Source organism: Dipodomys spectabilis, unplaced genomic scaffold (assembly GCF_019054845.1).
Source record: "Dipodomys spectabilis isolate Male_0828 unplaced genomic scaffold, ASM1905484v1 ptg000147l, whole genome shotgun sequence".
NCBI lineage: Eukaryota > Metazoa > Chordata > Mammalia > Rodentia > Heteromyidae > Dipodomys > Dipodomys spectabilis.
Window position 1 is genome coordinate 15,292,751 of NW_024870824.1, and position 12,074 is coordinate 15,304,824.

The 12,074-nt window shown below is 37.5% G+C and overlaps 1 protein-coding gene across 5 annotated transcripts in view; it reads left to right on the plus strand.

Annotated features, from left to right (window-relative positions):
- Fbxo38 (F-box protein 38) overlaps window positions 1-12,074 on the plus strand; it is a 57,837-nt gene that overhangs the window by 26,666 nt on the left and 19,097 nt on the right. The window contains exons 12-15 of one of the 5 annotated variants that reach the window (XM_042691993.1): window positions 611-824; window positions 3,242-3,361; window positions 4,668-4,847; window positions 6,241-6,978. In XM_042691993.1, the coding sequence (XP_042547927.1) occupies window positions 611-824; window positions 3,242-3,361; window positions 4,668-4,847; window positions 6,241-6,978 (1,252 nt within the window). The remainder of the gene's footprint in view (window positions 1-610; window positions 825-3,241; window positions 3,362-4,667; window positions 4,848-6,240; window positions 6,979-12,074) is intronic. The other 4 variants (XM_042691996.1, XM_042691995.1, XM_042691997.1 and 1 more) reach the window with 4 other exon arrangements.

Sequence of the window (12,074 nt, forward strand, 5' to 3'; positions counted from 1 at the left end):
TGACCTTTTCTTGCATTGTAGTTATTAAGGGGCCTCCAGAAAAAAGAAAAATATTCCATTATTTCTGTAAAGTGAAGGTAAAATAAGGATGAGGCTCGAAATTTAAAGTTAGGCCTTTAGGGTTATCAGTGGTTCTAATTAGGAACTCACTAAGTAAAAATAAGGATAAAAATTTATTTATTGTAGAAATGGTTTAGTTTGTTGCTATCTCCTCTAAAGATGGAGACTCTGAAATTGCCCAGTTGTACAAAACTTTACTTTAAAATTGCTTCATAGAATCAATAAAAACACAATCAGTTACTATGTTCCTTTCTGTTGCTTATTAATGGTTCCATTCCCATTGTTGTAGCAATTGAAGTTCAGTATAATGGGGGAAGAAAACAGCATTTGAGCTCCTGGACAAGTATCTTCCTGTGTTTTCTGTAAATCAGTCTAGCAATATTTTGTCTTGCTTTAATTGTTGTGAGCATTAAAAAAAGGTCTTTCATGCTTATTTGAAAGCATTTCATGCTATATAATTACTAGTTCTGACATAAAGATGAAACGAAGGGATGCCAATGAGATGTTCTCTGCCAACCCAATTAATAAATATGGCTTGGTTTTGCCCTAGGGCTGTGCTCGAGTTGGTCTGAGTGCAGGCACAGGAATTGGAGTTTCCTCAGCCCTGGTTAGCAACCAAAACTCCAACAATGATAATGATAATAATGCCCAGAACAACAATGCCAACATCCATGACAACAATCACCATCATCCTGATGACTCGGATGAAGAAAATGACTTTCGGCAAGACCTACAGGCTGGAGAGCAGCAGTTTGCAGCCGATGGTAACCTAGATCTTTTGTGAGCTCCAGAGAGAACCGATTGCTACTTTCAATTCTCTGATTCTAGTCTCTATTCTCTTCTCTTTCCCTCATTCCATTTACCTTCCTTCCACACGGAAGGAAGCTGTTTGACAAGGCTAATGACCATAAGCATGACATTATCCTATTTGCTTGTTTGCAAATCTATTCTTGTCTACCAATTTCACAGGATTGGAAGAACTGACATGCCTTGGGAATTAGCATACATTGATAGCCCTAAAGGCCTAGCTTAACTGAGATTTAATTGCCAGGATTAGGCAAAGTATCCTCTAAAAATCTTGACCAATGGATAGTTAAATTTAAAAGCATGACTGGACAGCATTTTTAGTTAAATGTTCCAAGAACTAAGAAAATGATTCCCATGGACATGGGCATGGGCATGTTTTACAACAGCTCAGTAAAATTAACTGTATAGGTTAATGAAGACCTAAAAAATAACACCTGTTGGGTTCCAACCCATGCTTTGATTGACTCTGTCTACCCTTTTGTTGATGAGTGATTAGTGAGGGTACAGTGATATTCTTTCCTTACAAAGTTTCTAAGAACTTGAAAAGAAATCCCTTCCAGCTACCTTTAAATTCTTTTGCCCACTTCCTTAAACCTAATAATTAACACAAAATAATGCCCTGATGCTATGTAACCTTGTTTATAATGAGTGCATATTGACCATATGGTTCTATCTGGAGGTGAATCACCTCTAGACATTCTCTTTATCTTTTCACCTTCATATTCTCTATGAATTTGTGTGTGTGTGTGTGTGTGTGTGTGTGTGTGTGTGTGTGTGTGTGTGTGTGTGTGTGTGTGTGTGTGTGTGTGTGTGTGTGTGTGTGTGTGTGTGTGTGTGTGTGTGTGTGTGTGTGTACCTTGTAAAGAGTCACCAGTGATTATTGTGGGGTTTTTCTGTTTTTAAATCAAATCTATTGGTCATCTACTTTGCATTTTCTTGGACATCTCAACAGTATTTGATATTTTCTCCATTTCTACCTTCTTGAGATACTTTCTTCTTTCAGCAGCTTTGCAGGAATTTTCCTTGCCTCATTTGACATGCCTCTTCAATTTCTTTTGCTTTTTATCACCTCTTCTCCACCTTTGTCCTTCCTTTATGCATTTTCATTCAGAATCATAGTATTAGTATCAATAATAGAAAATGGAATTCCATATCTTGACTTACAGCCTTGAGCTTTCTACCTTTTTTGAAGTAAGATATACTGTACACAGCTCAACACTTTTACTTCCACATGAGAACTCTTAAGCATTCCAAACGTAGAATCATCCTCACAAAAAGATACATTAAAAAGTTCAAAACTAGAAGTAACTGTAGATGAGAGAAGAGGTTATAAAATCAAGTATTGTCTCTGACTTATCTCATCTCATCATACATGTACAGATTACTAAAGCCTTAAAATCTGTACTTCAGAGAACACAGACTGTCCATAAGAAACATATACAAAACTGTAAACCTACAAACTAACTTGGCCTGGCAGATTATAAATTCCACTAGATAACCATGTGCTCATTAGCTTGGAGAATGCCTTACATTGTGAAATCACAGATTCAATGTGAAGTGTTCACATTGATGTCCTGACTCTTAACATCAGTCAGAGATTCTTGAATAATAAAGTACTAATTGAGTGTTTTGACTTCAAGTGTTTGGATTTAATTTTGTAAGCAACATCTACAGTCATGTGTTAGTGAATTTACTCAGTTTATCAGTCTGAAGTTTGTCTCAGGACTTTTTGAAATAATATGACAACAAAAATTACATATTCATTTTGATAGCCAGGAGCAGTTGTGAAGACCGAGGTACATCAAGCATTTAAACTATACTAAAACGTTAAAAATGTTCTTGATATGTTAATACCCTTTGCTACAAAATAGCCAGTAGTTGACAACCTCGCCTCTAGAAAATAGGAAGAAATCTGTGCAATTCAGGCTTCCACGCCTAATATTGCCTGACACATCTGACAGATACATGATTCAGAGTACATCTAAAAAGCAACTTGATTTTCTAATAGCTGGCCTTCACCATCTTTTAGTATGTACCTTAGAGAGAGACAAATCATACAGCCATCCTTGATAATATCTTCCAGGACGAACTGATACTTTTCTTAAATGTGTCTTTTTTTCTCTGCTTTTATCTTATAGTTATTTACTTTTTCCACCAAATATTCTGTCTTGTCTGTGATTTTTCTCCTATACTGTAATCAAAGTTGTTGTTAATACTGTCATTGAAACAGAGATAAGTCTTCTTTCAGACTAGACCTAGTAATCAGCTGTTCAGTTCTCAAGGCTGCCACAGTTTTCTGAGCCATCATGGCAGCCTTGAGAACTGAACAGCTTTACTTCCCTTGGTTTTTACTTTGACTCCATTTATTTTTAAGCATTGAATGAGATGGAAGACATGGTTCCAGAAGATGGAGAGGTGACAGCCGAGAGCGGAAGTGACACCCCGGCCCACAGCCAGGCCATTATGCCCGTGGATGTTGATGAGGAACAAGCAGGTATTCATGTCACTTCCCACATTCATCATTCTGAAAACAGGCTTGATTGTAGTGAAGAACAGAGATTTTCTAATCTTGTGACTCCTGATGTGTTTTTTTGCTGCTTATCATAGAGGCTTATAATAGATCCTCATTCTTATTGCATGTACCTGTATATTATGAATGTTATTATTTTTAACTGTAGCAACCAGTGTTTCTCTTTCTTCCCCTCTCTCCCTCCCCCACCTTCTTTCTCACTCTCTTATTCTGTTTGTGTGTTGAAAAAGAAAACACTCAGATTGTTGATGGGAAAATAAACTGATCTCACTAATATTCTACTTGTACCCTTTCTCCATTTCAGAAGGAAAGAGAAGCAGTTGACTTGGTTTAGAAATCAGACCAAAATAGACTTTTTGGCAGGCTATAGAGTCAGTGACCCTTACACCATGACCTGTTGCAGCCTTTGCTTTACAGATGGGGAAACTAATACTTTTCAAAAGCATGAATGATTCTCTCAACATCATTGAACTAGTGATCAAGGAACAGATTCATTGAGATAAGGAGTCAAATTTTCTTGCACCTAACTTGTTGGAGTGCTGCCTTGTGTTTGAGTTGAAAATATCTTTACCCTTGTTTTAAGTGTTTTACAGATGTAGTCACTTATTCATCAAAAAACTTACTGAGTGCCAACTCTGCCAAGCATTATACAGTGTAACAGGAAAAAGACAGTCAAGGTTCCTTGGAACTTGAATTTTATTGATGGAGCTAATATTAGTCCCTTGTCAAAGAATTGTATCAGAAGAGCTAAAGGTTTAAAAGCTATACTGTTAAGCAGATAAAGCATGATTTTGTATAAATATACATTCTCAAATAACAAAAATGTAAGATGAATAATAAGTTAGAGTTGTAGAAAATGGCTCACTAGTCCTGTATGCTTATAAGGAAGTAGTCTTCATTTGCTTTGCCTTGGCTCATGTATTTCTAAGTTGGAAAAAATACATAGCTTGATTTTTAAATTATTATGCTTTATTTTGTTTTCAAGGTGATTTATTCAACTTTTTGAAATAATGAGGATCCTTGGGATACTGGGCTCTGTGATCTTGTATTTTAATTAGCATCTGTAAAGTTGATTGATAGTCTTGCCATACTTTGTGTTGACATAATGATTTATAGTTAAAATTCCTTTTTAGTATTTCATCCAAGTATATATTCCATTGACAAGTAGACTACAAAACAAAAAGCATCTGTAACCCCAGGTGCCTGGAAATTACACTTTCTGTGCAAGGTTCCAGTGGATAAACCATTGGTTCTGTCTTTTTTATTTTAGGACCCAGTGGTATTCAGCGTGTGGTAAAACCAACTCCAATTACTGTTCATGATTCAGAGAGTGACGATGAGGAAGACAGCTTAGAACTCCAGGAAGTCTGGATTCCTAAGAATGGTACTCGGCGTTACTCAGAGCGGGAAGAAAAACCTGGAGAGTCAGCACAGTCCAGGGAACTGTCAGGTGAGAGATGATGTTTTACTTGAGACTGTTAGTAAGAGTCACCATCAGAACTGACATACTTGATCTGTGTACCTACTGCAGCCTGTGGTACATGTTCTTACAAAATGCAATAGGAAGCAAGAAAGCCAGTAGTACAAGAAAGAGGGGACTCTGGGTGGTGCTATAGTGGGCAAATGTAGCACAACAGAGCTGTGGAATGAGTGTGCAGGGAAGAGGAGGAGTAAGAATTATAAGTACTTCAGTGGAGGCTGGAGGCAGGTGTGGCGTAAGGCACCAGGGGTCAGCAGGAGGCTGGTGCCTCCCATAGGGGTGATTCCAAGTCATCCACAGCAATGAAAAAGCAACCGTTTCCAGCTGTTACTGTCCAATTATCCTTAGTGGACATTGTTGATGGTTTTGTACCTGAGGGTAGGTGTAAAGTATATTTGTAGAACCCCTTTGCCTCCCTTTAAATCTAGGCAACAACCTCAGCTATTTGCCTCACTATGAAACTATAATTCTCTTAGGTTTATATACTTCTTCCTTGACTTGCCTTCCATCTCAATTCTCAGAACCAATTGCTTGTAACAAAAGATGGATATTTTCTAATTTGTGCATTCATTTTCCCTCCTTATTCCTTAATATGTTTGAATGTTCAGTATACATTTAACACTATCTGAAATATATATACTTTTGTTAATGGAAAGCTCAGTTATTTTGAACTTGGAATAATATTACTAACCATTGACTGATTATCCGATTTTTAGGCTGTTTCTTTTAAGAAATTCAGAAAACTAACTTGGTTGCAAAGTGTTTTTGGCATTCAAATGTAGTTTCCTAGAAAGTTCAGTTTGTAAATGTAGCAACTGGATGAAAGCTTACAAGTTCATTCTTTTTAATATTCATTGAGCCTTACTGTGTTAGGCACTGTGGGGGTCACAAGGATGAATCAAGTCATGGTCTGTCTTTCTGTATGGAACCTTCACTCTAATCCAAGAGTCAGATTGTACGGGTCCTGCGGGGCTTATACGACAGTGGCTTTATGAGGGTGCAAAAGAGATGACACAGAGGTCCCAGGCTAACATACTTGTGAGAACAAAGACTGAGGTAATGAAGCAGAGGTATATTGAAAGAACCATTGGGATGGAGCATAGAATGGAGGTAGAAGAGGATAAAATGGGAAGGATAGGTTGGAATTAGATCATGATGAGCTTTGTCAGCTGAGCTGTGAGTATAATCCAGGTAGGCACTAAGGAGCCATAGAGAATTTTTGTAGCAACATAGAAATGTGATAAGTTTTACTTTAGGAAAATTAGTGTACATTGTTTCCTGTTCCAGATTTACTCTTGCCTTTTGTCCAGAATTTGTACTGAAATCTCTTCTTTTCCTCGGGCCGTTCTTCTTTTTCTGTAAGCAGTAAGTGGAAAAGGCAAGACTCCACTTCGAAAGAGGTACAACTCCCATCAGATGGGCCAGTCGAAGCAGTTTCCCCTCGAGGAAAGCAGCTGTGAGAAAGGCTGTCAGGTCACCAGTGAGCAGATCAAAGCCGATATGAAAGCAGCTAGGGATATTCCCGAAAAGAAAAAAAACAAGGATGTTTATCCCAGCTGCAGCAGCACCACCGCCAGCACAGTGGGAAACTCCAGCTCACACAGCACTGCTTCTCAGAGCCCCGACTTTGTAAGGACGGTGACCAACAGCGGCTCTTCCGAGCCTAGCCCTACAGAAGTGGATGTGTCCAGGCAGTGTGTCTGCTCCCCCGGTGGGTCAGAGGACTCTGAGGCCATGGAGGAGGGAGATGCAGAGAGTTCTGTCTGCCCCAGATGCTGCTGTCACAGGCCCCAGGAATCCCAAAGGAGAACTAGCAGATGTTCTGATGAGGAACGTCCTTCAACCAGCCGAGCCTGTGTTGTGAATGGCCCGGATGGTACGAGATCCGCCTTTTCCTTTAGGACTCTGCCACAAGGGGGGTCTTCAGGCCCAGCACATGATGAGAGGACTAATGGGAGTGGCTCTGGGGCTACAGGTGAGGACAGGAGGGGGAGCTCCCAGCCTGAGAGTTGTGACGTGCAGTCTAATGAAGACTACCCTCGGAGGCCCCTAACCAGGGCCAGGAGCAGACTGTCCCATGTACCGCTGGTATCTGAGTCAGGTATGACAATGCTCCCAGAATTAGCCATTGCAGGGCAGGGCTGGAGAAAGACTTGAGAGCTTGTGCCATGAGTTTCTTTAAAAAACGATTTTTGTAAATGTGGGGGTTCTTTGGTCCATACAGATTTTGAACTAATTTTCAAGAGTGTTCAGAGTGGGGATGTAAAATGCTTTGTGAAACATTCAACACAGCAAACTATAAGAATGTTCCATTTTTAAGTAAAAATACAACTGTGTATGTTTACCCTAAATAGAATTTTCTTTTTTATTAACTGATGATCCTGAGGATTGAATTCAGGATCTTATATTTGCTAGGCCAAGAAACAGAATCTAATGTCTAAGCCTCCCATATTTAGGGATGTCATAGGAAAAGTTAAACCTTAGCAAGCAAGTAAGAACCTGAAGGTCTGTACTTGGGACAGTGAACTCTCAAGTGTAGCTTCCAGGTTTTTCTTTAATACCTGCCTCTGGAGTATTTAGTGATATTTTTTTCTGAAATCTAATTTCTATTTAGATTTACTAGGAGATAAGCAGGTAAGTAATTAGTTTTGTTAAGTTATTTGGATGAAGATGTACTTATGTACACACATATATATGTATGTATGTATGTATATATATATTGCACACACAAATACACATGTATCTATACTCCAGACATACATATATATGGATGTATACGTATGTCCTGAGTATCTGTATTGAGTAAACCAAGTCATTAGAATTTCTTAATTACCACTCTGTTTATATTTTGACTTTGTTTTTAATAATTTCCCTGTCTCTTAAGTTACTACTAATATCTGTCAGTGAATAACAGATTTTAATATTCTCCCAAGGACCCCTTTAAAAATCCTAAGACAGTCCCAAACAGGCAGAATTAGTGCTTTTTTTCTTTTTTTCTTTTTTGGGAACTGTCCCTTGAACGTTTGTGCTCAAACGCTAATGCTCTGCCACTTAGCCACAGTTGGACTCACAGACTTCCTTATTCAGGCAGCCTTGAACATAATCCTTTGATCTCATCCTCCTTAGTAGCTAGGATTGTAGGTGTGAGTCACTGGTACCCAGCGAATCAGTGCTTTTTTACATTCTAGTAAATAAATTATATGTCTAAACTGCACAAAGTAAGCTTTCATAAGTATGAGATCTTGATTGTATTAAAATTATAGAAACTCATAGGAATATATGAGCTTTACTTGAAGATTTCATATCATTGTACTACCATTTTTAAGTGTTCTATTCACTGGCATAAGTATGGGCCTGTGATCTGTCACCAACATCTGTCCAAACCTTTTCATTATCCCAAACTAAAGCTCTACCCTTTAAAAAGTAATTCTGAGACTTTTTACCTTTGTTTTTGTTTTTGATTTGTATTTGTAAAATCAGAGCTACATGTTTTATTTTCATTTTCATGAGGAGGAGGGAGGGTATTTACATGTATGTCCATACTGGGTAAGAACTCAGGGCTTCACTTTCTCCCTTAGCTTTTTTTGCTCAAGGCTGGCACTCTTAACACTTGAATCACATCTCCACTTCCCACTTTTTACTTTTTTTTTTTATTGTGAAAATACTGTACAGAGGGGTTACAATTACATGGACAAGACAATGAGTACACTTATCAAGCATTGTAGCCTCCTCCTTTGTTTCCCCTTCCCATCCTCCCCCCGCCCCTGTCACCCAATCCCCCCCCAACCCCACACCAAAGTTGTAAAGTTCGTCTTCGACACAATGACCTGCACATCTCATTGCTGCAATGGGCCCACCTGTATCCCCATTTAAACGATTTGTTTTTCCCCCTCCCCTCCACAAACCACACCGACATGAAATACAGTGAAAGCAGGGGCTATACTGTGGGGGAGGGACATACAAAGCAACAAAGAAATAATCCTATAAACGTGTTAGAAACAATCGCATGAAAGAAAAAAAAACATTTGAATACATATCTTAGGGTTCATTTCCCTAACATCACCTTATGTTTTTACTTGTTAATTAGAGATAAGACTTTTTTTTTTTTTTTTGGTCGGTCTTGGGGCTTGAACTCTGGGCTTGGGCGCTGTCCGTGCACTCTTCAGCTCAAGGTGAGCTCTCTACCTCTTGAGCCACAGCAGTACTTCTGGTTTTCTAGTGGTTTATTAGAGATAGTCTCACAGAGTTTCTTGCCCGGGCTGGCGTTGAACCAATCCTCAGATCTCAACCTCCTGAGTAACTAGGATTACAGGCGTGAGCCACTGGCACCAGGTAGAGATAAGACTTTTAAGAAAAGAGTTATGACATCAAAGACCTTTGCAATTGACTAATAAATGTTCACATCTCTTTTATTCATCTGTTTACTTCTTTAGTTCAGAATTCAGAATTGCATTCCATTGATAACTAAAGAGATTATTTTCATTTATCGTCTTTAATCCTATTTAGAAACTACATCATATCTCCGATTTTATTTGGCATATGTCTACTGGTAAATTTTTACAGACTATTATTGTTGTTAGTGGTGGTGGTGATGGTGATAATGATAATGGTGGTAGTAAAGGTATGGTGGTGGTATTTTTGGTTTTGCTTCAACTCCTTTCATATTAACTGTTGTGATTTTGCTGTTTTTAGTTTTTGCTTTATTTTCTGTTGATCCTTTTTGAACACTTCTATTACCAGATTTTTTTCCTTATATTAAATAATTCCCTGGAATAAGAAAAAAAATCTGATTTATGTAGTACTTTTATACTGTTACTTTTATTGCCTTCTTTAACTTTGTATTTTTCAATTTTAGAAGACTTCTATTGATTACGTTATCTTTTAGTAGGTAATTATTTCCTGCTGAACAAAAGTTGTTTACTTTCAATATCAATTTTCTGGGGAAATGTCTAATTATTTACTACTGATATAATCTAGGTCTCTTGGGATGAACACATTATTTAAGTGGCTTAAAATTTTTATTCAGTCCTGGGAAGGTGGCTCAGTAGTAGAGTGCTTGCCTTGCATGCGTAAGGCCCTGGGTTCAATTCCTCAGCACCACATAAGCAAAAAAAGAAAAAAGCCGGAAGTGGCGCTGTGGCTCAAGTGGTAGAGCGCTAGCCTTGAGCTGAAGAGCTGAGGGACAATTCCCAAGCCCAGAGTTCAGGCCCCACAACCGGATCCAAAAACAAAGAAACAAATGCAAAAAAAAAAAATTATTCAAACTTCTTTGTGTCAGCTATTAAAACCATTCTACTCTTACAGTTTCAATGAAAGAGATCTAACTAATAATCTATTACTATAGAGTCTTTGTTTGTTTTTCTTGTCAGTCATGGGACTTGAACTCTGTCCCTAAGCTTTTTCACTCAAGGTTGGCACTATACCATTTTGAGCCATTTCCCAGTTTTCTGGTAGTTATTAGTAAATAAGAGTTTCACAGACTTTGTCTGCCTGGTCTAGCTTCAAACTGCAATCCTCAGATCTCAGCCTCCTCAATAGCTATGGTGGCTGGTTATTCTGTAGTTTTTAAATCAGTTCAGAAATAGCCTTTGAATTATTTTAGTTTTGAATACATAGCCTTGAGTGGTAGAACCATGTTAAAAGTTAATGTTATTTTTGTGTGTGATTTCCTATTGCAGAAACAAGTACTAGAAATTTTTTTTTATTCTCATAAAATAATTCATAAAGTATCATCACAGAAATACTTAATTGATTGTCAAAGAATAGTACTTATGGCTACTAGAGTTCTCATAAATCCTGACACCCCAAAGGCTAGACTGATCTGCTTTTCTTGTTTTTGTAGCATCTTTGATACTGTGTGAACCACACTGCTATAATTCTGTATTTACTACCTTTCCAGTGAACTGTACCAGAGGAAGTACAGTGCTTGTTCACCATTATATTCCTACCTTCTAGCACCATTTATACATGGAGCTTAATTAATAGTTGGGAAGTTTATAAATGTACAAACCAGTGTAGTATATTGTGCAGTATATTGATGTGCAGTATATTGATTCTAGAAGATGTATGAACTCACTAGAAGCTTTCCCTAATTTTTCCTAAACAGAGAAGGCATAAAAATAGGTAAAAATACACAACAATCATCATCATCATCATCATCATCATGATTATTGTGCACATTTGTTTTTCGCAGTCATCTAATAAAGTATTACTTTTTATTAAAAAAGTATAAAAAGCCAGTTTGGGCACTGTGGAGAGCAAGGATGATAACCTTGAACCTTATGAATAGGAAACATAACGTCAAATCCCATATTTTTTAATCAATAAAGGGAAGAGAAGAGAGAAATTCAACAAGATAAATCCCATCATAAAAGAAAGACAATAGTAGGGAGCACTTATTAGAACACTGTCTTCGATAGTAGAAACAAACATATTTTGGGTTTTTATTTTTGTAGTAATGTGAAGGAAAACAGGAGGTGTCAAGTGTATTTGATTTTGGCAATTGCGGTACAATAACTTGGGTCTGTAGCTCCCATATTTTCAAAACCTCAGGATTTTACTTGGTTCCTGGATCCTTGGGGGAAGTTTGATGAGTAAAACTCCTTCTTAATCCTTTGATTATTTTGCATAGTAGGCTTTCACATAGATTCCAAATGGTGGAGAAAAGCGTTCTATTTTAAAAACCCATATAGATCTCTAGCTCTTTAGATTTTTTTTTCTGCATTTTGTAATTGGCAGCTTTGCATCTCATTTTTCTATCTTTGAGATCTTGAATTACCAAGTGGAATGTTGGTTTTCTAGCAGTAATATTGGAGACAGTGTGTATAAGGTAAAACTTACAAAAGTCAATCATGTGTGTGTGCTTGTGTGTGTATATACCAATATGTGTGAAAGTACACGCTGCTATTACATGATTAGGTATCAAAGATGAAGACAGTAACTTTTAATATCTTTACTAAGAGCATATTATGTAGATAAGAGTTTATTCCTTGTTTTTAAATAAAATCAGTATGTTTGCTGTTACAACATTTCAGTACAATACTTTTCAGTAAATTAGGGGCTTTCAGAAAGTGATTGTAGGTTTTCTAGACAAGTGACTAATGGCAGATTGCCATTAGTTTTGGCTCCTGGTTCTTCTCACTGAGCCTCTTGGCAAGCTATTTTACTTTTCCATGCCTCTATTTTCTTTTTTTTTTT